General features: G+C 46.6%; 2 protein-coding genes and 1 non-coding gene across 5 annotated transcripts; 2 read left to right on the top strand and 1 right to left on the bottom strand.

Moving 5' to 3' along the window:
- Positions 1-10,961, top strand: Eef2kmt (eukaryotic elongation factor 2 lysine methyltransferase). Of its 2 annotated transcripts, none has more exons than XM_013142073.3 (8): positions 1-188; positions 2,009-2,071; positions 5,996-6,076; positions 7,189-7,290; positions 7,588-7,721; positions 7,806-8,071; positions 8,922-9,068; positions 10,366-10,961. In XM_013142073.3, exons 1-8 carry the CDS (start codon positions 93-95, stop codon positions 10,416-10,418), a joined length of 942 nt encoding a protein of 313 aa, XP_012997527.1. In that variant the 5' UTR covers positions 1-92; the 3' UTR covers positions 10,419-10,961. The 2 variants fall into 2 exon arrangements, with proteins under 2 accessions (XP_012997527.1, XP_003478200.2); XM_003478152.5 differs by having other exon boundaries at positions 2-188; positions 10,769-10,961.
- On the bottom strand, positions 10,122-23,761 carry Alg1 (ALG1 chitobiosyldiphosphodolichol beta-mannosyltransferase). 2 transcript variants are annotated; one of them, XM_003477735.5, is made up of 13 exons: positions 23,543-23,761; positions 22,669-22,746; positions 22,451-22,554; positions 20,905-21,053; positions 18,738-18,827; positions 18,297-18,407; positions 16,854-16,975; positions 16,681-16,719; positions 16,315-16,374; positions 15,267-15,377; positions 13,776-13,890; positions 12,560-12,635; positions 10,122-11,719 (listed from the first exon to the last, which is right to left on the bottom strand). In XM_003477735.5, exons 1-13 carry the CDS (start codon positions 23,748-23,750, stop codon positions 11,588-11,590), a joined length of 1,395 nt encoding a protein of 464 aa, XP_003477783.1. In that variant the 5' UTR covers positions 23,751-23,761; the 3' UTR covers positions 10,122-11,587. The 2 variants fall into 2 exon arrangements, with proteins under 2 accessions (XP_003477783.1, XP_063082512.1); XM_063226442.1 differs by lacking the exon at positions 22,451-22,554 and having other exon boundaries at positions 23,543-23,602.
- On the top strand, positions 20,320-20,426 carry LOC111754059 (U6 spliceosomal RNA). The gene has a single exon (XR_002788788.1). It is a non-coding gene; the product is annotated as a U6 spliceosomal RNA (small nuclear RNA).
- Positions 23,762-26,618: the final 2,857 nt, after the last annotated feature.

Here is a 26,618-nt window from a genome sequence, read left to right as displayed (position 1 = left end):
ATAAGGAAGATTCCCCCCCCTGGCCCCGCCCCGGATCCGGCAGGCGCCTCCCGCTTCCGCCCGTCTCCCGGCAACGCTGGCTCCGCCCCGCCATGGCGCCGGAGGAGAGTGTCGGAAACGTGCGCCTGCTGCGGAGTTTCGAGCGCCGCTTCCTGGCGGCGCGTCCCTTGCGCTCCTTCCCCTGGCAGGTGCGGGGGTCGCGCTGCGACGGCGGGCGGGCGAGAGGTGCGGGCAGACCTCTGGCGCGGGAATCGGGGCCCTCCCGTGCCCCCCCCCCCTTGCAGTCCGGTGCCCCGAGTGAAGGAGGAGGATTTCCTCCCGCTTGCCTTTTCGGTCAGGCTTTTAAAAAGGGTCCTGGATCATGGCCATGGTCTTTAGTCAATTGGTCACTGTGGTCATTGTTACACAGCTGCCCTCGCCCGCTAAGAAAGGAATCACGGTCTTGAGTGTGAGGGTCAGGTTACAGCGCCGTCACCGGTATCGCCATCCGAGTGTCAAGGCACGGCCTCACCGTCTCAAAGATAACCTGATGCGAAAGAGGCCTCTGATGGGCGCCACATACACACGCCCTGGAGTCCTGCGGTTCTGGTTACTGTGAGTGGTCTCTTGTGTCAGTGGAAGGGCTTAATGGACCATGCATCGTCTATAATTCATGTGCGGTAAGCTCACTGATGAGGCAGTTTGAAGACATACCCTCCCCGGGCGGCCCCATCCTGGGGACTGATGGTTAGTCATTTATCTCATCGACATAAAACATTCAGTACTCAGAGATCATTTCTGGTCAAGAGGAATATGTGCATTTTTAACTCAAAATTGAAACTAGTCCTGATCCAATGTCAGATACCAGTGCTCACGTGCCCGTGTTGAAGTGCTTACATAGATTCACCCCAACACCCAAAAGGTGGGAATATTATTGTCACTTAGGCTGAGAGGTTATTTAGTGAGGAAAAGAGCCGAGTGCAGTCCAGGAAAACAACCTTGCTTTGAATCTAACTCAGTCTCATACATGCTGTGTGACCTTGGACAAGTGACTACATCTCTCTGGGCCATGATTTTTAATTAATAAAATGAGGGATACAATGATACCGACCTCAGGGCTGTTGTCAGGATTCTCTCAAAACAAAAGGCATTGGGTTCAGTGCCTAGTATTATTTTTCAGTCACCCAACATTCACTGAATGCCTCCCATGAGCCAGACACCAGGGGTCAGCAGCACACATCACAAGCAAAGAGAACAAATAAACCAGAAAATGGCAAGAGATGAGTGACCATAAAGCCAATAACAGAGAAATTGAAAATGAAGCAACTGAGGGAGACTCATCAGAGTAGAAGAGTCAGAGAAGATCTCCCCAGAAAGGCAGCATTTGAACTGATACCTGAACAGTGATACAGGAAGTACAAAGGCCCTGTGGCAGAAACAAGCATGCCACGTTTAAGGAGCAAAACGGACCATTGTGGCTAGGGTGGAGTGTGCAGGGATGGGACAGGACTAGGTGTTGAAGGGCCTTTTAGAGCATGGCAAGTACATCTGGAGAAAAGAAGTGGTTTTCCCCGGCCTCATATCTCAGCTAAGACAGTCTGTCTGACTGGGGTACTACTGTGCTCAGGTCCTCTATAAAGTAGAAAAATATGGCTGGGCCTAGCATCTGCGTATTCTGAGTCTCCAGTTTTAACCCAGATGTCAGGTGCCAGGCAAGCCTGTGAAGCCTTGATGCTGTGGTTCCTGATTCCTAGCTTATTAGTTCAGCTAAAAGCTGCTCTGTGACATGTGTGGCCCCTGAGCAGCCAGGGAGACTGCAAAGCAGGAGTCGGCCTTCTGACATTCTTCCCTGATTCAGCCAGTGTGACCTGTGACATCTGAAGGTCAGGCTTCCACTTCCCGTTGGCTCCAGGTCTCGAAGGATAGATCCCTTACACTTTGCCAACATGTTCCACTGCATGTTTAATGTTCCTGGAAAAATGCTCTTAAGACTTTTTTCTTTCTCTCTCTCTCTTTCTCCTTCAAATAGAGCCTGGAAGAGAAATTAAAGGAATCACCAGATTCTGAGCTGCTGCGGGAAATTTTACAGAAGGTAAAGAATTCAGAATCATTTAAACTAAGGGGAAAAAAATCAAAAATACTAGCAGGATATACTACAGTAGCTTTTTTAGTTTCCTATTAACTTGATTTGAAGTCCTGTAATACTCCCACTATCTTGTTTTGACTGATTAGACTCTGTTCCGTTCTGTATGATTAGTATCAAGTATCAGAGTATAGGCAACTACTTTGAAGGCAATAAGATTAACTATGATGCCCATTCTGGTTTGACTATTATTCTCTTTTGAAGTTCTGTAATGTTTACAATGTTTAGGTTTTATTTGTTTTGTTCTCTACTGTTTTGTTCAACTTTATAATACCTAATGAGATAGACAATTCTTCTTAAGGAAGCAAAAGGCATTATGGAAACCATTGTTGATAACGTTGTACTCTGTTTTTACATCATGTGCTGTGACTGTCCTTGGTTTTCACGGACAGCTTTGTTTTATCATGTTTGATTTTTTTCTCTTCCAAAAAAAAAAAAAAGTAATAAGATCTATGGGAGCAATAAAACCCAAAATGTGTAAATTTTGTTGTAATAAAGAGAGGAAAAAAAAAAAGTGCCCTAAAGGATACAACAGCAAGTATGTTTAGGTGTTAAATAGCTGACCATATTAATGTTTTTGAATGGATCATTGAACACAACTGTTTGCAGTCTCATTGTTTGAATGTTCACTTTGTATGCTTTGGTCCTGTGATCTGAACCACTGTCTCTAAGATGATAGTGTGTAATCTATTAACTGGTGATATCTTACTGGGTTTTTTGGGGTTTTTTTTGTAGTTCTGTATTACTTGTACCCTTACACTGTTTTGTTTTGTTCTGGTTTTTTTTTTTTTTTTTTCTCTCTCTCTTTTTCCTTTTAAATAAAATTAAAAAAAAAAAAAAAAAAAAAAAAGAATTCAGAATCACTGGGCTGAGTAGCCCAGCTTGCTCATTGGCCTGGCAGAGGAGCTGCAAATGCACTTGTATCACTGAAAGACATCCACACTCAAAGAACAAATCCATCTGAGTCCACGCCATGTGTAGGTGTGAGCCCCTCCACCACTCTGACTCTTTCGTTTTCTTGGATGGAAGTATCAGAGTATATAAAAATCTGCATGAGAGAGGGCAAGCTAGGGAATGTTTTTTAACCATCCGTAATGAAACGGGTATAGGAAGAGATTTTGGTGTTTGGGAGCTACTTAGAGACTTCTTTGCCAGATTGACAGCAAAAATAAAGAGGTCAGTCTTGCCCACTCAAGTCTCTAGGACATAGATGGACCCTGGATTGATGGAAGGGGGATTTGACTGAGGTGCATCAGCTTGTGGGGTAGGGGCAGTACCATCACCTAGTCTGGCCTTCCCCACCCTGATTTTGGCCATGTGGGTCAAGGGCAGATCACAAAACATCCTGGCTTGTAGTCCTAGTGCCATATTTAGATTGAATTAAATTTGTTCTGGTCTGTCCACTCATGTCAGATTTGAGGACACAGACCTCTAGAACCAAAAATAGCAGGTTATACCATGGTAACTATCCTTACTTTCCTATTGACTTAGGCTGAAATCCTGTATTACTTACATTGTCTTACTATGACTGATCTTAATTGTATCTGAATCATAAGACTATTGGTTTGTCTTGTCTGATCCTATTTGAAATCAGTATGCGTGTTAGAATCAACCCTAAAAGTAGAGGAAACTACTCTGAGCATGACAAGATGTAAAGGATATCCATACTGGTATGAATCAGTAACAGCTCTCAAATACTACAATGCAGTCAAAGATAAGTTTTTATAAAAATAGGTGATAGTATGTTTAACTATAATAAGCCAGTGTTGTGGACAAATCTATTGAAAATAACAAGAGAAAACATAGTAGCTACGGAAGATCATTTATATTATAGTTTTATAAGTCTTATCCATTGCATGTTTTTCTAGGAAATTGTTTCGCTGTCTTGTTATGACTTGGTTTTCCCTATAATACAGAGGGGATAGGAACAAATACTCTGAGGAAGAGACCTGAAAAACCCGAGGCTTATTTTGTAGCATTATAATATAAATTCTAGCAATCTATTGTTTGCTGATTAGAATGACATTGGACTGGTTTCTTCAGCTCAACTTCAGCATATGCAGAGATGGGGACGGCTATCACAAAGAGAATGAGAGATGCGATGGTAGTTGCTACTGTCTTCCCTAATTTGGAACTTGAGGACCTAAAAAGACTTCATCATCCTGTAATGATTTGATTAGTTCTATAATATGCAATAAGTATATAAAGTGGGTGAAGTTAGGGACAACTATTTGTAAGAAGCTAGAGACAGTTAGATAAGGAAGATCTCCAGTGGACTTGCTTTGAAATCTGTATTTCTTTAAATTGTTTTTTATTTTCTTTTAAACGTTCTGTTCTGTTTTGATATGGTTAACCTTACCCTCTTTGAGATATAAAACAAATAGGTGGGACTGATAATCATATTACGGAGCTTTTGTTCGATCATAGAGCAGAATGGTTTGTAGGGTCACTTTTTTGAATGTCATTCTAAATACTTTAATTCTATAACCTGAACAGCCATTTCAAAGATGACAATTTGTAACTTATCAACCGGCAATTTCTTACCTTTTGTTTGTCTGTAATTTAGTATTATTTCTACCCTTTTTTTTTTATCTCCATGTATTTTTTTTTTTCGTTTCCTTTTCTTTAAATAAAAAAAAAAAAAAAGAAATGTCAAACAAAACATCCTGGCCCTTAACTTTCTTACAGATTGTAAGAAAGGTGGTCTCCCTCCCAAGAAAGAAATGGCCAGAAGAATATGTTTTTGTACAAATTTAGAGGAGACACAGACATTTGTACCCTGCTACCATACCTGTCCAAGAAGCCTAGGTCAAGAATTCCTGTGCTGGTGGGTAAACCAGAGCACAGGGAAACCTTGAGATGCTGCAGCAGGTCAGGACTGGGAGTGAGGGAATGTCTGAGGCTTCATCTTGCAGCCTCGTGATTTCTTCCCAGAACAGTGCAGCCAGGCATGGAGAGCATAAAGCACAGAGAGCCACTTTAAAACCTTAAAATAGAAGCACTGACGCTTGAATCCTAAGTTTGAGGCCAGCATGGGCAACTTAGTGAGACCCTGTCTTTAAAAAAATAAAATGGGGTGTAGAAGGTGTATAACTGAGAGTATGTCTCTGCTCCCTGCCCTCAATCCCTAGCATGCAAAGTAATACGATTATACAGCTGTCCATTAAACCTATGCAAAGTTAGAAATGAATCATAACCTAGACCTACTAGGCAGTCTCTGGGGGTTGCATGTGTATTCGGTGGCCTTTGGGGAAAGTGTGCATCCCTCCCATCCAGTACCCCACCTCTCCCCTAGGCCCATTGCCCTCTACCCTCCTTGCCAAAATGCCAGGCAGGAGCTGCCTCAGCATTGGCCTCTCTGTTCTGCTGCTATCTGGAGCTTGGTTCTCCTGTCCTTGGCTTCTCAGGGCTTCAACTGAGGCCTGTCCTGAGACTCCCAGCCCCCACTCCAGAGAAAGCCCTGTCCTCTGTCCTGTTGGGTTCTCATCCATCCGTCACTCTGCTCCATGGCAAGAGTGGCCATGGCCACCCTTCTCACTCCAGGAGGGCAGGTGCCTGACGGACCTGGTACCCACTTTTGGGCTGTTCTCTTTCTTGCAGAGCCAGGCTCTCTAATGATTATCCTCACTACAGACTCTGGTTTCAGCTACCCTGAATCGGGGAGCTGGCCTACAGGTACAGAGTCCTCATGGCATGTTGATGTTTTCAGGAAAGAGCTTGTATCTTAAGAGTTGGTCTTGTAGATGCTTGTGGTGGACATAGCCATAATCCTGTGTCCCTGTACATCTTTGCCAAGGCACTAGTAACTAGTTTCACCCCTAATCTCATATAGCTCATGGGACACTTAACAACCATTTCTGTCCTTTGTCGTAGACTGTGAAACATCCTGTGTGCGTGCAGCACCCACCCTCAGTAAAGTATATCCGGTGCTTTCTCTCAGAGCTCATCAGAAAGGTCAGTGGGATCCTGTCTGTCCAGAGCTGACCACATGTGAAATGTGGCCAGCTCTTCTGATCAAAGCACATACTCTTCCCTGTTCTTTGCCTGCTTCACAAACTCCTTTGTGGCATCCAGTGCTCAAGGGGTTTGACCAACACGAGGCAGGACAGGGATCACAGCTGCAGCTACATCTTCTCTGCAGTCCGCTTCTGCCACCAGGCAAGTCCTGGCCCTGAGTGCTGGAAGCCCCTTCGTCTCTTCTCCCTCCCAGCTCAGCAGGCTCTGGCAGTGCCCTGATCTCACCAGTCTCTCTATGGGTGGCTCCTTGGCCCTCGCTGGAAGTCTGAGCTTTTTGCAGTACCTTTGTAACCCATTCCATCACTAAATTCTCACTGAAGTCCTGGCTGGGCTGTTGTCCAGCCTGTTACAGGTATAACCTGCTGGGTTCAAACCAACAGACATCAGAGGGGGTTCCTCTGTAGGTGGTAGCAGTGCTGTTTTCACCAAGCCCTAAACAAAAAGGCCACACCTCACTGGACTCAGCGTACACAAAATCCTTGCACCTCTGTCATCCCCACTCGCAGGCCCCACTTCTGTGGTCTCCCCAGCACCACCTAGAAAAGGATGGCCAGTCATTAAATTAAATGAGTTCCACATTGCCCCATGAAGGGAGTGATACAGGAGGAAAACCCACATCTTGCAACATGGGGTGCCCATCCTTATGACTTCTTCCAGGGATGACTTAAATATGTTTTCCATCCAAGATTGCTAGAGCTATCCCGCAGCCACTGGTAGCTCTCATGGAGTTTGTGTACTGTTCTAGACCATCCCTGCCCTAACCCCTCTATATCTTTTTTGAAGTCCCCTCCTCATCACCTCCAGTGAACAGGTGCCCTCTGTTCATCCCAGATATCCCTCTAAGTTTTGTCAAAATTGGACTGAGAGTGTAGATCAGGGGTAGCACATGTCCCTGGTGTGTGCAAGGCCTTAAGTTCCAACCCCATTGCCATAAATGTGAAAATCATCCAGCTGTGTTCACAGTTCACAGCAAAGAAACAGAATGTTGGTGTTATATGTGATGGTTGGCTTGATCCTTTTGACTGAAGTTTTACCCTGTCCACCCTCAGCATGAGGCTGTCCACACAGAGCCTTTGGATGAGCTATATGAGGCATTGGCAAAGATCCTGATTGCTGAGGAGTCCACCCAGTGCTACCGGAGCTATTTGCTGGTATGAGACACACCCACTCCACCGCCAAGCCATCTCTCCATTCATGGCATTTAGGATATTAGATGGACAGAGCCACATAGCATATGACCTGAGGTTGGCTGCTTCTTGCCCTCAACGTGACACCCTGGAAACCCACCCTTGTTAATGTGTGTGTCCACCGTGTAACCCTTGCATTACTGAGGAGTGCTTTCCCATGTGGATATACCATAGTTTGCTTAGCCAGCCCACCCTTTAAGACTTACTCTGCCCACTTACTTCCATGTACTGGGTTAATTCTCCTGCCATCTCTCGGCACAGCCTTCCGGAACCCCACTCACACTCTCTGAGAGCACGGCCATCGTGTCCCATGGCACTACAGGCCTGGTCACTTGGGATGCCGCCCTATACCTCGCAGAATGGGCCATTGAGAACCCAGCAGTTTTCACTCACAGGTGACCTTGGGGGACAGAGCAGGGCACTGAGGTGGGTGGGCCCTGGCATGGTCACAGACACAGGATCTCCTTTCTCCTACCCAGGACTGTTCTTGAACTGGGCAGTGGAGCTGGCTTCACAGGACTGGCTATTTGCAAGATGTGCCACCCCAAAGCATACATCTTCAGCGACTGTCACAGCCGTGTCCTTGAGCAGCTTCGAGGAAATGTGCTGCTTAATGACCTCTCACTAGAACCAGATGCCACCACAGATGCAGAGAGACCCCTTGTGACGGTAGCCCAGCTGGACTGGGAGGTCGCCACTGTCACTGAACTCTCTGCCTTCCAGCCCGACATTATCATCGCAGCAGGTAATGGCCAGTCAGCAGGCTCAAGGAGTAGGGAGGCGAGTCAGGAACTTCCAGGGCCTCTAGGTGACATTAGAGCTTAGGTACCTCCTGAATATCCTGAATCCACAGCTCCTCTGGAGACAAGCATGCCCCTGTGATGATAACTTTTATCAGATGAACAACCCTACTATCCCAAGGCACCAAACCAGTCTAATCCCTCACCCAGCTGCGGCCAAGCCAAGTCTGTGTCCCTTTCAGCATCCCAAGAGGCCACTCAGTTAACATCCAGTTCCACGGGACAGATGGGCCATATACCACCCATAACCCAAGATGCCTTCATTTCACAGCCAGGATCCAACAGACCATGCCATCACCCAGGCCTCAGATGCCAGCTGCCACTGACCACACAGCTCTGGGTCTTTCCAGGGCCACAGAGCAGCACGATCTTGCCAGGCCTATGTCTGACTAACAACCAGTTGTCAACACCCAGTCCTGGGCCAGGCCAGGGTGAGACCACAGTAATCAAGCCAGGGAACAGGACCTAAATGGCCCCTTGTGGTCAGTGCTAGCCTGGCTTCCGCCTTGCACCTGTTTGAGATCCAGGCCCATGTCTTTCACAAATGGGGGAGCCAGCACTATCTGGTACAACAATGGGGTACCAGAAGCAGAGTTTGGCTGGGCCACCACAATCCCCGTATTCCCCTCCTGCACTCAGCCTTCAAACTCAAGTCCCTCGGCAGTCAGGGACACAGCATACTCCCTGGTTGGTAGGTGTGGGAAACCTGGCCTTGTGCTGGAGCTGAGGGAACCTGCCATTTAGTTCCCAATCCTAATGGGAAGCACTTTTAGTAACCTACGTGTTTCCTTGTAGATGTACTGTATTGCCCAGAGGTGATCCTCTCGCTGGTTGGAGTCCTGCAGAAGTTTGCATCCTGCCACAGGAACCAGGCTCCTGATGTCTATGTGGCCTTCACTCTGCGCAACCCAGAGACATGCCAGCTGTTTATCACTGAGATAGGTGAGACCCAGATCTGCAGGCTGCTGTGCTGTACCATGAAGGCTCCAGTAAAGCAGGAATCAGGAAAGTCAAAGGAGGCCCCAGGGAAAAACCAGGAGGTCCCAATCCACACAACTACCAGAATCCAGGGAGAAGTAGGGCCACTGAGCAGGCTTGTGGGAGGCAGTGGAGCATGGTGACCAGGGGCCTAACACCTGTGTCCCTGGATGTGGGTTTTGTTGTTTTGTTTTGTTTTGTTAAGCCTAGGTGTGTTTCAGGTTTCATAAGCTGCAGGGCCTGTTCCTCATCTATAAGATGGAGGTGGTGGCACATGCCACTTGGAATCAGAGCTAGAAAAGGTTTTAGCCGTGAAATTACTGAACACATGCCTTAGAGGTGGATCCCGCCTTGTCAGTGCCCTCCATACACTCATCTTTCTTCATCTGCTGCACGACACATCACCTCAGACACACAGCCGGTCACACTTGGGCCACACTCAGCACACAGGGCACATGTAACAGTGTAGGAGCTGCAGTTGTGGGCACCCAATCAAGGGAAGAGCAAGAGGCAGCTGTAGAGGACTAAGGAGCCTATCAGTTGCACAATCCTGAAATGGCACCACAGTGGACTGGGCACCATCCTCAAGCTCGTCACCTGTCAGCCACATCTAGAAGCCCTGCCATTATCCTGTCTCACATTTGAAAATACTGGGCCACAGGGAAGGTAGGAGACCACAGAGCCCCCATGTACTCCAGCCAGATACCCACCCAAAACCACCTGCCTACAGTTAGAGAACACCAGGCCCAACCAGGGCAGTGCAGAGCTGTCCCTGCTGGCCCCACAGCAAAGCCTCTCCCAGCTGTCCACAGCTGCAGGCTGGGAGTCAGGGGCCACCAGCCACACATCCATGGGGGGCACACACATTAATCATGGAACAGACAAATGAGTTCCCAGTAATTATCGGAGAGAACTCTGCAGCCCTAACAAAGAAAGAGGTTCTCCATTGGGTACTTATGCAGAAACAAAGTACCATAAATATAAGTAGGGGGGACCCCACTAAACACACACCAAACAGCACAAATAAGCTTATATTTATTCACTGTGTTTCTGTGGGAGTAGGAGTGTAGATCAGCAGCACAACACTTGTCTAGCAGGCACAAGGCCCTGGCTCCAATCCCCAGCACTGCAGAAAAACCAATTTTTCTTCATGTTCCTAGACCTGAGGCAATGTCTAGAATATACACCAAGTTACACTTGGATGGTGGGACCATACTACACTATCTCATTTTTATAAATGCTAACCCTTCATCTGTAACAGAAACTGTATTAGGAAACCATCCTGGTGAGAAGCTCCCCAGCCTGTGTGCATAGATGACAGGAGCCCTTCTGGCCTTCAGGAAGAGCGCTGGCAAAGGTGTCAGGCAGATAAGGTTCACTTCTCAGCTCCTCTCCTCCTGTGCCAACTGACTGACAGAGAGATAAGAGAGCAGTAAGGACCCTGGACAGGCAGGGTGGGCATGGGGCCACACCTGGATGTCACTGCTATTGTCCTGGTCCTACCCTGGAGCTGCCTCTGGGCATCAAGGTGGGCCTAGAAATCTATGAACCAAGCAAACCAACTCAGACACACCCACAGCCCGTCCTACCTCCCCTGTACTGATAGATGCCTGCCTTGTCCCCAACACCACCTCCATCGTCAGACACATGTGCTGTGTTTCCAGGCCAGGCCAGGATCCAGTGGGAAGTGGTGCCTCCTCGTGAGCAGAAGCTGTTCCCATATGAAGAGTACTTAGAGACATCTATCCTGAAACTCATACTGTAGGTCTCACCAACAGTCTGGACGATTATTATGAAAAATAAATCTGTATTGTGGGAAGTTTTTCATGTATGAAAGCTGATAAAACTTTCATTGTACTTGAGTGTCTGAACAATGTTAAATTCCAAATGAGGAACCCCAACCCATTCTAATGAAGTACAAACTAAGTGTATAGGTACCCCCTTTCTGTCCAGTTCTAGTTCATAACCACTACCCATGAGGAACACAGTTTGGCTCAAAGGCAAGTGTTTTGTTTGTAGGAATAAAACTATGTATTTATCAAGTGTAATTCCCCAGCCTGAGCACTCAGCCCCTCACTAAGCCAAGACAATATGTGCTGTCTTGCTGTCTTAGAGCAGAGGGACTGTTTCCAGGGAGGTGTTGGGGCTGCAGGGACACAATAGCTGGGAGAGAAGACAAAAAAAAAAGACATAAAAAGAAGGTGGAAGGATCCCAAGAAGTAACAAAAAAACAATACAATCAGAACAGAAGAAGGGAGTAGTTTCAGCACCTAAAGAGACCACAGTGGACCAGTCAGTCTCCTGGTCCCTCCCCAGGCAGCACCCATTGCAGTCCTCTGGCTTCTACCACTGAAGGGAGTGCTGCTCAAAAAAGAAAGGACGGCTGCAGGGGAGGGTGCACAGGGGAGGCCCTCACATCTTCTGGGTGAACAAGAGGGAGCTGCACCTCCACCATCCAGCAAAACCCACTCAGGGGCATGGGATCACGAGTCCATAACCAAAGGCAGCACAGTCCGCTGCCAGCTCTCATCCCATCGAAGCTGCTCTGATTCTCGGAGGTTCTTCCGGAACTGGTTTAGTTTGCCAGCGGGATCAGGAAACTTGGATAAAAGCATCTATAGGAAAATAAAGCTCAGAAGTTAGCTCATCAGTACACCCCAGCCCATGCTAGGGCTTCTGTCTTCAGACTCAGCTTCCTGTCTGCCTGGCTATCAGCTCTGGCTATAGGATGCCCAGCCAGTAACACCCGCCTCAAGTCCCCACTTCCTTCCTGGGCCTTTGAAGGGGCTTGTCTTCTAGTTTCCCACACCCTGTGGCCCAGAGTGACCTGGCCTCAACCTGCTGTTCTTGCACCTGCCAGGAAGGAACAGGCTATGTCTGGGCTTTGTTTCCTATATTAGGATGAGCAAACTGTAGCATACAAGCCAACGGCAGCCCACCTGTCTTGGTAAGTAACTATTGCCCCTTTGTCTAGATGGCTGGTAGCTGCGTCCATGTAACAGTGGGGTGAATGGCTCTCAGAGATGCAGGATAAAGCCTGAAATGTTTTCTACATAGACCTTTTAAAAAATGTCCACAGATCTTTCAATGTCAAGAATGACAGTGCATTGCTTTTTATAACAAGAAAATATGCTCTGTAGAATCCCACCCCTTTGCAAGGCTGGCCCACAAAGCTCTAAGCTGTGATCTTGCTCACTCCCTAAATGGCAGTACATCCGTATTTTGTGTGGTATCAACTCCACAGACCCAATCAGCACCTGCCCTGACCTTCTGGCACCCACTGGATCCATGTATGGCACAACAGCAAGGGAGGCCACCTCTGGGGCCTCTGCTAATGTGCCTGCCTCTCTGCTTTTCCTCCAGACCCTGTATAGCCCCACCATGCCACGCGAGTGTGGGGGCAGGGAACAGACTCCACACCACCCTCCAAGCTGCAGCATGGGCAGGCACATTACCTGCAGCTGAGATGCCAGTTCCTCCGCGTCCTCGAAGACCAGGCCATTTTCTCCATGTTTCACTAGCTCATGCAAACTGGAGAGAAGTAAGGGAAGCCTGAGAGCTGCCCAAGAGGATCCCATGCTTTGTGTTCCCCACCACCCCACTCAGGTTGGAGACTGGGATCAGACTCAGTGAGATTGACCTGAGATCCAGTGTTTGTACAGAAAAGGCCTAGAAGGACACATGTCACAATGCCATTCCAATCTGAAGGCATTTGGCCCTTTTGGACCATTCACTCAAGGACAGCATATCTCCAGAATCATTTCTGCATCTTTTTTCTACTCTGTGCCCTGAGCTAAAGCCAAGGCAGGACCTTAGGAATGGCTTTCTAAGGTTACCAGCTGGTTGACCCCAACAGACCCCAAGCTCAGCTCACACAAGGGCCTAAAATCTTAACCCTAAAATCTTAATCCTGTGGAAGGTCTCTGAGCAGGTGGGCACATGGCCCATAGGACCACTGCTGTCAGAACCTCATCTGCTGCTGTCCTTTCCAATATCCCGAGAGACCGAGTCACAGAACTACACACCTCTAATTGATCCCAACCCAACTACAAGAACTCAGCTAAAATGGACAGGAATGAGAGGAAACCATATATGTTGTACAGCAAATCTAGCCATTATTCTCTTTTCTGAGCACAACAGTGAGAGGTGCACGTTTAACACATGTATGTTTTTATTCATATGAGCCAACTATAGTTATTCCTCAGTATCCAAGGAGGACTTGTTCTAGGAATTCCTGGGATACCCCCTGATGATCCTGGTTCCTTACATAAAATGGTACAGTATCTGCATACAACCTAAGCATGTCCCTCTCCAAACCTCAGATCATTTCTAGGTGATTCATAATACCTAATATGATGTAAACAGCTTTATGTTGTATTGATTAGGGATAAGGACAAGAGAAAGTCTGCATGTTCAGAAAAGCTGTAACCCCACTAGCCTGGCTGTGCTTCAGATCCCCACTTGGTTGAACCTATAGATCAGGTAAACCACAGATAAGGAAGACTAACTGTCTTTCCATGGGGTTCAAACCTACCACAGGAACCAGAAGGGTCCAGTTCCTTGGCCAGCCTCAGCTGCACCACAGGCAGCACCCTGCTGGGGCATCTCTCAGCAGCTATAGCTATGTCCATCTGAGGATCTGACCTCAGGAAGATGCCAGTCCACACCTACCATTTGAAGTTCACAGCACACACAGGCAAGCAGCACCCGAACATGTCCACCACCTTCATGGGCAGGTCCAGACCACTGGAGGACTTGTGCAGACAGACGCCCAGGTCTGCAGACCCTGGAGGCAGAAAAGGTACACGGTAAGAGCATTGGAAACACCTGCTCCTAGGGCCACACAGCGACTCCTCCCTCGGGGAGTGGAGATCACAGAACATTCCCAACCAACACACAGGTGGGGGGGGGGGTATAATTAGAAGATGGCAGTGTTGCCCACCTGCCACCAACCATTCAGCCCTATCAGAAAATGCCTGAATATTTTTATTCACGATGACTCACTTTTCCTTTCAGTTTCGTGTGTGTGTGTGTGTGTGTGTGTGTGTGTTACTAGAAATTGAGTCCAAGGGCTCTCTAATACTAAGCTACATCCCAGCCCCTCTTTTCTGAGACAAGGTCTTACCAAGTTTCCCTGGTGGACTCCAACTTGTGATCCTCCTGCCTAAGCCTCCTGTAATGCTGAGACTATACACATGCACCCTCACACCCAGCTTTAGGATGTCTCACTATTTCTTTTAGCAACAATTTATTTTAAAATAACTGGGGATGAAGCTCAGTAGTAGAGCACTTGCCTGGCATGCATAAAGCCCTAGGTACCACCATTAGGGGCCGGGGATTTAGCTCAGTGGCATAAGTGCCTGCCTTGTAAGCATGCAGTCATGAGTTCGATCCCCAGTACCCCCTAAAAAAACTCTGTCATTCTTAAAAAAAAAACTTTCTGTCAAGGTCATTAAAGACATCTGGACAGAGGGAGTATAACAAATGCCAATAAGTATACACTTAAAGTGGCTAAATGAAAATTTTGTTGTGTTTTACTGCAATAATTTTTAAAGATGAACCGATGATTAAAAAAAGTAAAAGCATAATGAAACAAATGTAAAAAAAAAAAGAAAAAAAAACATACAGCAGATCAAATGGAAATCAGACTTCAGTGTGAAAATAAACCTAAACCACAAAGCCAGCACTGCAGTGAGCTGCTCGCTGGCTGCTGGCTGCTGGAAGAAGCCATCTGACACGGCAGCACTGAGCCTGCTGGAGACAAGTTGGAGGAGAGGGAGGGTCGCTCTCTAAAAGACCCAGCACCTGGGAAAGGAGAAGCCAGCACAGGCCTCCACAGAGGGAACTGCTGGGCTAAACCAGGATGTGGAGGCCAGGAGAGCTCTCGACCCTCTCAAGACCTGCTGGAAAACAGCCTTGGCCCCAGGGAGGGAGGATGAGTATGCCTGGAAATGGACTCAGAACTGAGCCTGAGGTTCTCAGCACACTGCCCCAGCCAAAATGGCACCCAGTCAGCTGGAGGCCCTGAACTAGGAATGGCTTTTGCACTTCTAATAGCTATAAAGAAAACCGAAGACTATGCCTTAGAACTGTGTAAAACATGCACCTTGCCCTGGGCCCTCCCGAATAGATACCTCTGCCTCCCCAGTGCACCCCCCTCACCTAGAAGCAGGGGGTAGTCCTCAGCCTCCAGCCATGGGGTGCAGACCTGGATGCGCTGGAACCGCTTCTGGCTGATGAGGCGGGTGTAGTGTTCCTTCAGCGGCCCTCTGCCTTCAGAGGAAAGCATCACTGCACTGACTGTCTCAGCCACAAGACCCTGGCCCAAATACTCCCAGTAGGACACAGCAGCCACTTCCCACGAGCCCCACCCTCGGCATTCCTAGTCAGGAAAGTGTGTGTGTGTGTGTGTGTGTGATTCCTAGTCAGGAAACTGTGTGTGTGTGTGTGTGTGTGTGTGTGTGTGTGTGTGTGTGTGTGTCTGTTTAGAAGGGCATTCCTCCCTTCTAAAGACCTCCTCAAGAGTCCCAAGATCCCACAAGGTGTGCCTCCTGACCACGAGGGTCCCTGGTGCACACTGGGTCTCAGGCCTACATCAGAGAGCCAGGGTCAGAAGGAAGAGGGTGAGCAGGACAGGGCGGTTGGCCAGTCCTTCTGCTTCTTTCATCCTGTGGCTATACAAGCAGTTTTATGTGGAACTGAAGCCTTTTTGCTTTTAGAACTACAGAGATGCTGTGAAAGTATTGGAAAAGTGGAAAGCTTGGCATCTGTAAGGCTGTGCCAAGGTTGTGAGATTCCGATCCAGACTTCATGCACTGCCATCTGAGCCTCAGCTTCCCCTCTGTCAAAAATGTAGAAAACCCTACCATGGAGCTATAGATATAGCTCAGTGGTACAGCCCATGCCTATCCTTTACAAGGCCCCAGGTCACATCCGTGGCACTGTTTAAAAATCCACTCCCTGGGTCTGGGGATTTAGCTCAGCGGCATAAGCGCCTGCCTTGCAAGCAGGCAATCATGAGTTTGATCCCTGGTACTGATTAAAAAAAAAAAAAAAATCCATCCCCAGAGAGTTAGTGTGGGATTAATGAGTCACTGCCTTGTGGGGAGCTCAATCAAGGCTGTCCTCACCCCCTCCACAGTCCCCACCTAAATACTGGCAGTCAAGGGCTCCTCCCTCAATATAGGATGTTGAGGATGCTAGGCAGTACCTGTTATCACACAGACTAAAGAAGGAAGGCTGTCTCCATCAGATGCCACTTGTTCAAACTCTGTATTAAAAATAAAGAAATGTTACCCAGGATTCCCTTCAGTAGGGGAGGAGAAGGTGAGGAGCCAGGGTGTGCTGAGGGGGCCACCACCGACCTGAGATGCTCTTTATACCTAGGACCTCATCGCTCAATCACCCCATGGGAACACAGCTCTGCACCCCTCCCACCACACCCACCCTGTCCTCAGGCAGTCCACCTATGACCTTGGGGTTAGGAACTTAAATCGTACCACACACCCTGCAAGGCCAGGCGAGCTCACTGCTCAGCCTGACAGACCGCAGGGTTCAGTGCCAGCCACACACCTACTTTCCAATGCTGCCAGCAGGATAGAGAAGTCCTCGTCTTCTGCAAGAAGAGAAGTGAGTCTCACACCCTGTTCCCAGGACACCTTTTTCCCTGCTCCCATACCACCCCTTACTCCCAGGCAACAAGAACACAGGCCCCCCAGGTGCCCAGTTGTGCGGGAGTGGGAGACAAACCTGTCCAGCTTGTGCTGCTGACCAGCAGTGCTGGCCGCCTGCAAAGACGAGTCACCACCCTGGTCTGAGCATCCCGCTCAGTGAAGGCTGACCTCTCTGTGGTTGGGTCTGAGGGCTCCAAGCTACAACAGAAGAGAAAATCTGTGACAAGCTGCAGAACAGGCCATGGGCCAGGACAGCTGCGTTGGGGTTTGGTTGTAAAATATGCACCCCGCCCCCCGAAATACCTTGAGACCATAATGTTACATGAAATAAATCAGATACTCAATCCTAAATATCACATAGTTTCTTATATGATAAACCCAAAGTATAAACAAAGAGCAAAATAAATGTTAGCTAACAGGAAACTGGGAGATAGAACTTTTGAAAATGGGACTAATATCAAGAGAAGAGGAAAGGAGAGGAAATAGAGGGGCAAGCAAAGTAAAAAGAAGTTGGATGTGTTACACACATCTCCCTATGAGGCACATAATCATTATGTACTATAAACATGTACTAATATAAATAAAACTTTAAAAATAATAACCCGCACCCAAAGTTCTCATGTTTTTCACCTCTTGGAAGGTGACTGAATCATGGGGCACCATACTTGTCTGTGAACTGATCCAGTGAGAAGTTCATAGCTAAATGTGCATGTAGGGCCTCAATGGAAGAGATGGGTCACTGGGGTTGAGGGGGGTGGGCTTCCTCGACTCTTTCCTTCCCTCTCTGCTTCCTGGTTACTTAGGTTGAGCAGTGTTCCTCCACCACACCTTTCCGCCGTGACATTCCTGAAACTGTGAGCCAATTAAATCTCTTCTTTAAATTTTAGCTATCAGGTTGTGGCTCACTGACAAGAAAACTAACACAGCCACCTCCCACCACAGTGTGGATCATGGGCTTCCAAGGCTGGGGTGCCAGGCCATGTCAGCACCCAGCCAACCCTACCAAACAATCGTCTGTTTCTGGGTGCTAAAGCCACAAAGCAACTGCATTGGTGTGCACCTCCACAGGGCTCGCTGCTCTGTCCTTAACATCAGGATGTGGGTTATGGAGAGACAGAGCTGGGACGTGCAGAGGGCTGCCATGGATCCCCCTCCTTAGCCGGTGACATACCTAGAAGCCACGAAGGACCAAGCCTACCACAAGCAAGGGAACCTCTGGCAGGGGACTAAGGGAGCGCAGAGCTCAGCCAATCTTTCCTTAAAGGGCCAGAGAGTGATGACTTCAGGCATTTCAGGCCAGACAGTCTCTGTTGCAAAACCCAGCTCCCCTGCCGTAGGCAGGCCACAGGCAGCCACAGATAAAGGAGTGTGACTGAGTTGTGTTTCAACAAAACTACAGAAACAGGTGGCTGGCTGAACCTTACTTTGCCATTTCCTGGATTAGTGCCACCAAGATGGCAGAGAGACAAGGGAGAGGCCAAATACCAATAGGAAAAGACAACTGAGGATTGAAACACACCAGGCCCTAAACAGAGAGTGGGTGCGACCCAGCTTCATGAAGAGTTCGTGCTGCAAGTCCAGGGGTGTCTCCTTAAAAAAAGACGCTGGCTTGTCGTAGAGTGTCACCGCCCTGCAATGAGATGGGGACAGGATGCAGAGGCCTAAGGAATCAAGAGGACCCGGGAAAACAAGGGCATTGGCAGAATCACAGTGACAATAAGTACCCTTAGAATTACTTGGAAAAGCACACAGATATTCTAACATCAAAACTGCCATGCAAGGAGACCAGTACCCATCACCCACTACCTCCCTCAGCTTCCCCAAACCAGTAACCATCTCCTAGTCCCTGGGCATTTTTCTACACCGTCCATCAGCATGACACAGCAGGTACTGCAGCTCTCAACCAACCCTGGGGCCCCACTCCGCCCTCAAGGCTGCAGGAACTCTGGGCCCTCCACACCTGATGCGCCAGTTCTCCGCCAGGTCTTCCCGCATAGCATTGGTCACACATAGATTCAAATGGGATAAGCGCCCAAAGAGCTTCTCATACCTGTAAAGACATATCAGGGTCACCAGAATCCTGGTTGGGCCCAGATGCCACCATGCCATCCCTATGCCTCGATGCTCCTCAACAAAGGAAGGCTACAGAGCTGGGGTCACCCAACCTGCCAGGGTTCTCACTCCAAGTCCTTCTGCACCTTACTTTTTTACACCTTCCTCATGTGTCACTTTTCAGCTTAAACGCAGTTGCTTTAAAAGGAAGCTGCAAACACTGCCAGAGATCCAGCCTTTTGTACAATAAAAAGGGAAAATATGACAAAGAAATATGAACCTCAGCTGCCCTATACTATCACTGTGGAGGCCATGCTCACTCTCAGTGTGTACAAACAAGTGTAGTAAATGTCAGAGAGCCATGAAACACATGCTGGCTCCAAACCAAGGCTGGAGCGCTGGTCTTATGGGAAAACTGGAAAGGGAAGTCATTCAAGAGTATCTAGTGCTCCACCAAGTTACACTCAAATAATTTAAGGAAAGAGGCTCTATGGTGACTACTATTATGTTACCTGGTGGTGAAACACAATGATGCTTGAATTTCTCGGTTCTGCCCTGCACTGTTCTATTACAATATCCTCTCTTATCTCAATCTTCCTCCTATTTTTAAATTAATCTATTTTCTCTCATTTTTTTAATTAAGGGAAAACTAAATTAAAGAATAACGGGACACATTATAGTAACTTTTTTGTTGTCCTATTAACCTGACTTGAACCCCAGTATTGCTCTCCCCATCTTGTTCTGATTATTATATATTCTATTTTGTTTGATAGTATCAAGTTTGAGGGTATAGGCAATCACTTTGAAGGCAATAAGATATACTATGATGCCCAATATGGATTGACTATCATCCTTTTTTTTTTTTTAAGTCCTGTAAGGTCCTCAGTATAGATTTTATTGGTTTTGTTCTGTATTGTTTTGTTGGTCAATTCTATTATACCTGATGATATAAACAACTCAATTTGAAAATAGCAAGAGGCACAATGATAATCACTTTTGATCACCTGGTATTCTATTTTTGCATCACGTGTTATGCCCACCCTTCTGTTCTGACTCTGTTTTGCTTAGTCACATTTGTTTTTATTCTCTTCAAAAAAAAAGTAATAAGAACCGTGAGAGTAATAAAACCCTAAAAGTCTAATTGTTACTGTAAAAAAGAGAGGAAAGTAAATGGACTAAGGGATATAACTCCAGGTATGTTCGAGAGTGTAGGACGGAAAACCATATAACTGAGCTTTTGTTGGATCACTGAACAGAACTGTCTCCAATTCCACTGTATGAATGTTCACTTTATATGCTTTAATTTAGTGATATGGACAACTGTTTCTGGGAAGATAATGTGTAGCCTGTTAACTGGTGATTTCGTACTGTATATATTTTTTTCTAGAAATACTGTATTATTTGTACCCTTTTACTGCATTGTTTTATGTCCTTTTTTTTCCTTCTCTCTTTAAATAAAAAAAATAAAAATAAAAATAAAAGAGTATCTAGTGCTCGCTTCAGCAGCATATATACTAAAATTGGAACAATACAGAGAAGATTAGCATGGCTCCTGCGCAACGATGACATGCAAATTCCTGAAGCATTCCATATTTTAAATAAAGAGTATCTAATACCACCAGAGTGTCACAGCTTTTTTTTCCTATAGAAGCAGAAAAAATTCTGAAATAGGATGGCTGGGCTGCATCCTCCTACTGCCTGCGTGGTAAGAGACGGCATTTCTCTCTACCTAGCTTTCCTGACTTGGGAAAGGACAGTAACCACAGGACGCCCTGAGTGGGGGGCAATGGGAAATGAATGGGACAGATATTTAAAGAGTTTGGCCTGATGCCTGCATGCAACAGGTGCTCAGGGACGGCTAAGAGTTGCCACAGTTACTGTCACTACCAGTAAACAAGGTCCTAGTGGGTAAAAGTCACAGCCACTGCCAGCCTTTGGCTAGAAGTACACACTGAGGCAGACACTAGACTCGGGCTCCAAGTAACTGACACCTCTCCCTGTTCCCCAGGCTCCTCTTCCCATTTACCCTCACAGGGTTTTGGGGAGGTACCTGCACTCTGCTCCCAGATTCTTACCACTTGGCGAGCAGGACAATTGGGTGTGTCACACCATGCACCAGGCCCATGATGGAGTAGCCATAGTTGTGCCAGTCAATGACCAATTTGCTTCCGCACAGGCAGCCCACCAGCCAGCAGACAGAAATGCTCGGCAGGCCTGGAGGATTCTAGGAAAGGAAAAGGCTTGCTGCAGAAGAGGAAACCCAAACAATGGTCCATTGAACCTGAGTGAGAATATTTGTCACACACTTGGCAAAGAGACAAGTATATTAGGGTTCTTGATAACCACAGGCAGAAGAAAGAACCTCTCTGCCACCAAAGAAATATGTCAACACTCAAAAGGAACATTAGCTAGCCCGAAAAGTCTAGTAATCAAGTGGTCAATAATCAAGGAGACAAAAAAAGGGAAGAAGCTGAGCATAGTGGTACATGCTTGTACTCTCAGCACTCGAGAGGCTGAAGCAGGAGGATCACTGTGAGTTTGATGCCAGCCTGGGCTACATAGTGACTTCAAGGCCAACCTGAACTACATAGTGAAACCCTGTCAAAAAAAGGAACAGAAATATGCTATTTTTCCATTATCAGAACATAAACTTTAAAACCCAACATCAATTGGCAGTGGTAAACATGGCAAAGAAGAGGCATCCTCATCAGTGGGGAACAGAAGGGCCCAACCCCACTCTAGGCTAGCCAGTATCCTACCACAACACTTTCAAAGGCATAGATTTTTGACCAAGCAACTCTACAGCCAGCAATTTATCTCAATGAAAAAACCGAACCCGTGGCACTGATGTATTTTCATTGTACTGTTAGTTGCACTGGTTGTAAAGGTTAAAAAAAAAATTGGAAAGCTTGGGGAAAATGTGGTAGAGTACTGGGCTATGATACTTGAGGTACCAGCACCAGACCCTCCTCCCCAAAAACTCAGGAAGATTTTGAGTATCTGTCAAAATGAAATCAAGCAAGTTCCATTACATGTTAGAACTCAGTGTACCCCACTAAAATGTGCTTCTAGATGTTAAAAACTGGTGAAGATCAAAATCATAACTCTAGAACCAGACTACCTTGGTTCAAATCCTGACCCCATCGCTTCTTAGCTGTGTGATGATGTTCTACTTATACAACTTCTCTGGGTCGAAGTTTTGCTGTCTCTAAAGTATAAGTACGCTAAGAACCTACTCTTAGGGTTCTTGAAAGACCTAACAAGGTAATATATGTAAAACATTTAGACATGTAGTAAATGCAAAGTAAGATACCATCTGTAATGACACAGAAAAACACTATGAATGGGGACTACAAACAGCACAAACACAAATTACAGACTTCTACTCATAAGGTCCTACTCATGACTGTAAAAGTTTATACACACACATGAATATGCAATTTATTTATCAATTTGTGCATATTTTTGTGTGTTACTGGGAATCAAATCCAGTACCTCACAAATGCTAAGCAGATGATTTACCAGAGCCACACCACTCAGGCCAATTTGTACGTGTATAAAAGCAAGAAAGTAAACTGTTAAAAGGGGTTCTCAGAGAGGAAAGCAGGGGCTGACACACACCTGGAGAAAGATGTAGGTTGATGGCTCCTGCCACATTAACTTCCACAGCAAGTACACTGCTTGAAATACAACTTTGATCCCATACCGGAGAACCCGGGGCCCAACTGGAAATTAGAAAACACCCATCACGACAAAGGGGCTCCTGGCAATCCACAGGTCTTCCCACAACCAACCCCCCGCCCCCAAATCAGAGGAATCTAGAGTTGACTTCATCCTACCTGCAAGACTCTGAAATTCGGTCAACTTCACAATTTGAATCCTGTCACTCTCCAAGAGTTCATTGTGGGGTTTGGAGTCTGTAAATGAGGACACCCTCTTTAATGTACTAGACATAAATATTTCCACAATTCTAGGCTGAATAGTGGCGAGTGTCTTTGGAAATCAGAATTCAAAAATCTCTCTGTTCATCATTAGTCAGACAGAGAATGAGACTAATTTTTGTCTAGATTTTACCACTGTTCATATAGGGAGGGCCCAAATCTCATTCATCTGTATTCAAACCAGACCTGGTACTCAATAGGTACCCATCTGATCTAGATTCTAGAATTACGGAATTTTCCCATCACAGGAGCATGCCTAGGATGTCCCACTCCAACATCACCCTGGGAGAGCAGACGCAGGTACCAAAGGCAACCAGTGTTCACACTGTTCCATGAGATGGGCTTGAATTAGAGCAAAGTAAAAGAGCAGACACTCCCAACTGCACAGTGTAGGTAAAAACTGGTCATGAGAGCAACTGAAACACCCCCAGCCTTCACTGAGGTATGAGGACTGGGAAGACACGTTGCCTGTCAGCTCAGCCAGCCCGACAAGGGTAGCTGCACACCAATGCAGTTACCAGATCCTTTCAGTCCTAGTCTTGTCACCTCCTAAAATTAAGCTGAAACCATTCAACAGAGTCGCTTAGCACAGTCCTGACAAATAGCAAGCGTGGGATTATCACCAGCCCATCCACACTACCACCCGCTTCCTCCAGCCTGGGAGAACAGCCCAAGTAAGACAAAAGGGCTGCTGCGCTCGGCCCCCTGTGGCGGTCAAGGCCAAGGGTCAGCACTCGGAGATGCCCCCCCTCCCAGGCCCTGAGGAACTCACTGCAGAACCCCAGCAGAGTCACGGAGAAACCGCACTTAGCCAACGACAGCGCGTGATACTGCATACGGGGGCTGCGGCCCACGTCGCCCAACACCACGACCACTACGTGCCGAGCCGCGCGCCCACGCTGCCAGCGCTTCCACCCGCCCAGCAGCAGTAGCGGTAGAAACAGGGACAGAAAGAGCAGAGCCACACAGGACGCCGCCATCTTGGCCCGCCGGGACTGGTCACGTGACCCTACCCCGAGGAGGAGGCACGCTGTGCGCAGCCGCAGATCGGGGCTCTACCTGGGTCTGCGAAGAAGAGGGCGGGGCAGGGCGGGGCGGGGCGGGGCGGGGCTCTTAAGTGGAGTTGCGGGAGATGCGGAGCAGTCCTCCGAAGTCGAGAATTTGTTGGTTGTGCGGGCTCCGGAGGGCCCCTGAACTGTGTAGTTCTGGTATTAAAATAAAGCTGTTTTATTTATTGGGATCTAGGAACTTCTTTCAGAGTTCTAATATAATTTCAAAATACAGCGAGTCAAGGATTTTGAGGAATCTCAGCCAAGTGTGGTGGTTCACACTAGTAACTCCAAATTTTCTAGAAGGCCCACAACATAGAGCACAAGTTCCAGCACAGCCTGGGAGATTTAGCAACTTAAGGAAACTGTCTCCAGGTTTTGGTTTTGTTTTTTGATTTTTTTAAGTTGTTTTATAGGGGCTGGAGATAGAATTCAGTGTGAACACCTTGGTTTCAAATCCCAGTACCGCCGATTATATATATATATATATTTTTTTTTTTTTAAAATGTCTTTTTCCTTTTTATCGGTACCAGGGATCGAACTCACGACTGCTGCTTGCAAGGCAGGCGCTTATGCCGCTGAGCTAAATCCCCAGCCCCCGCTGATTATGATTACAACTCACCTGAGAAAGGAAGCCAGATGTGGAAAGTACAAATTTCAGGGTTCATTTACATAAACAAAAGCTAATCTTGCTGTTAGAAGTTAGGACAGGGCCATGGAGGCCGAGCAGGGCTAGTCATGTTCCATTGACCATGGGTATGGGAAAATTCACACAATAGCAGGGAAGAGAAATTAAGCTTAAGAGGGCTAGAAGACTTGGGAAACTGCAAGGACGGCCAACAGCTTCAGGGATTCCAATGTTACCCTCCCACAGTGGGTGAAAAACAGCCACAGAGAAAGCCCCAGAGGGTGTGCAGGCAAGACACAGACCTTTTAGATGTTTAAACTTGGGCCAGGAAGGACACGGGGCCTGCCTCCAAAACTCAGGCCTGGCAAGTGTTGACCTTAACTCCAACAATCTGTTCAAACCCCTGCCTAGCAGGCCCACATGCAGCAAAGACCACAGGGCTGATTGCTTTTCTCATCTACCAGTGTGAACAAGGACCCATCTCACTTTGGACAGTTACCGCAGTCTGGGGAGAATGGACTGACGGGCCTCTGAAGCAGGGAGGCCACTTTACAACCCCACAGGCCCCAAAGCTGAGTGAAAAAATTGTAATTTGCTGGATCCCAAAACTTCAGACCCAGGAAAGACACCACTCATTTAAAAACAGAGAAATTTGTTTAGTTAGTTTTATTTTGTTTCGTTTTAATTTCTCTCTCCATTGGCTTTTTTGGAGGGTTGAAGTTTTTCTCCCTTTTATGTTTTTATTTTTTCTTCCTTCTTTCTCTTCATTCTTTTTTTTTTTTTGATGTTTTTGTCTTTTTTTCTTCTTTTCCTTCTCCATTCTTTGACAGCTTTCTAATATTATCAGTTTCTCTTTAAACCTCAGTGGGATTTCTTATCTCATTTTTCTCTCCTTCTTATCATCCCCTGATAAATTTTTCAAACTTTAATTTTCTCAGTTTTTGGTTCCCCACTCCCTCACCCTTTATTACTATAAATATTAGGCTTTATTACTCTTTAGATAGCTAGTTAACTCTATGCTATTATTTTTGAATACTGTTCTATTGTTAGTTAAGATAAAGTCATTCCATTTAGTAGATATTTGCTTTGTTTTAGTGATTATACTATAAATATAGATTGCTTTTTGGTGGTTAAGGCTGTTCAAAGATATTATGGCCTGTTTCTAGAGGTTCCCTCAAAGTCTCCTGTGGTAATAGGTAGAGCTTTTCCTAGGTTGCTGGATCTAGAGTGTGTGATCCTGAGATTAAGGATGTGATTCTGGGATTGATTCATAGTGTAATGCTAGGATTAAGGGTGCTCTACCCTGGGTATGAGCGATACCCATCTTAGGAGCAGACAGCCTGGACACAATATAAGGGACAGAAAGAGAGCTGATCTTGTAGCTTGCTGCCTGCTGCTTTTGCTGCCTTCTGCTTGCCATGATTGTTTCTCTTCTGTGATGCTCCTCTGCCATGCCACCCTGCCTTGGAGTTAGCCAACTATGGACTGAAACCTCTACAAACTGTGAGCCAAAATAAACCTTTCCTCCTTTTAATTTGAGTATCAGGTATTTTGTCTCAGCAATAAGAAAAGTAACTAAGACACTAGGGTAGGTCAATATCCGCTTTTTGACACTATTATTTTTGCTGATTTTATTACTGTAGCCAAGGTGACATAGTTATTGCTATTAATTGGTTTTCTCTATATGCCAATATCTAGATTGCCTTTGTGTCATTAACGATAGTGTGGCCTATTTCAGGAGAAATAGATAGTGGGTCAAATACACTGCAGCCTCCCTCCCAAATAAATGAAGGTTGTACTCTGGGACAGAGGCAAAAACCTATAGTTGGCCATACCCAGGCACGACATTTACTAAAGAGGTATCAATACTAGCAACAAAGCCCTCAACTGTAATCAACCTGAAAGTACCAGCACAAAAAAATCAATTAAAGCTAGAAACATAAGACAAAGCAATAAAATGCTCCAAGACCTCCCAACTGCCTCAAAGCTGATCCACCAGACATCGAGAGGGAGGAAATCAAATGAAACTGAATCATTCAAAACGGTAACAGAAGAGATTGTAAAAACACAGATCAATGAAGCACTTGGTAAGAAGGTATAACAACATAGATGATGGAAATAATAAACATAATGATCAGTGTGTCTGCAGAGAATACAATACACAACTAGCT

This window comes from Cavia porcellus, unplaced genomic scaffold, assembly GCF_034190915.1.
Source record: "Cavia porcellus strain 051 isolate PalLab524CR breed Dunkin Hartley unplaced genomic scaffold, mCavPor4.1 scaffold_16, whole genome shotgun sequence".
Classification (NCBI taxonomy): domain Eukaryota; kingdom Metazoa; phylum Chordata; class Mammalia; order Rodentia; family Caviidae; genus Cavia; species Cavia porcellus.
Note: the sequence above shows the minus strand (reverse complement) of the source record. Positions and strands in the feature narration are given on the sequence as shown.

Coding starts and splice junctions, on each gene's coding strand:
- Alg1 (XM_003477735.5), bottom strand. CDS start 23,750: ATGGCGGCGTCCTGTGTGGCTCTGCTCTTTCTGTCCCTGTTTCTACCG. Junction 22,747..23,542: donor GACTCTGCTGGGGTTCTGCA/GTGAGTTCCTCA, acceptor CCTCATTTACAG/ACTCCAAACCCCACAATGAA. Junction 12,636..13,775: donor TGTGCTGTGAACTTCAAATG/GTAGGTGTGGAC, acceptor ACTTCTCTCCAG/TTTGCATGAGCTAGTGAAAC.
- Eef2kmt (XM_003478152.5), top strand. CDS start 93: ATGGCGCCGGAGGAGAGTGTCGGAAACGTGCGCCTGCTGCGGAGTTTC. Junction 6,077..7,188: donor TCTCAGAGCTCATCAGAAAG/GTCAGTGGGATC, acceptor GTCCACCCTCAG/CATGAGGCTGTCCACACAGA. Junction 7,291..7,587: donor GCTACCGGAGCTATTTGCTG/GTATGAGACACA, acceptor CTCTCGGCACAG/CCTTCCGGAACCCCACTCAC.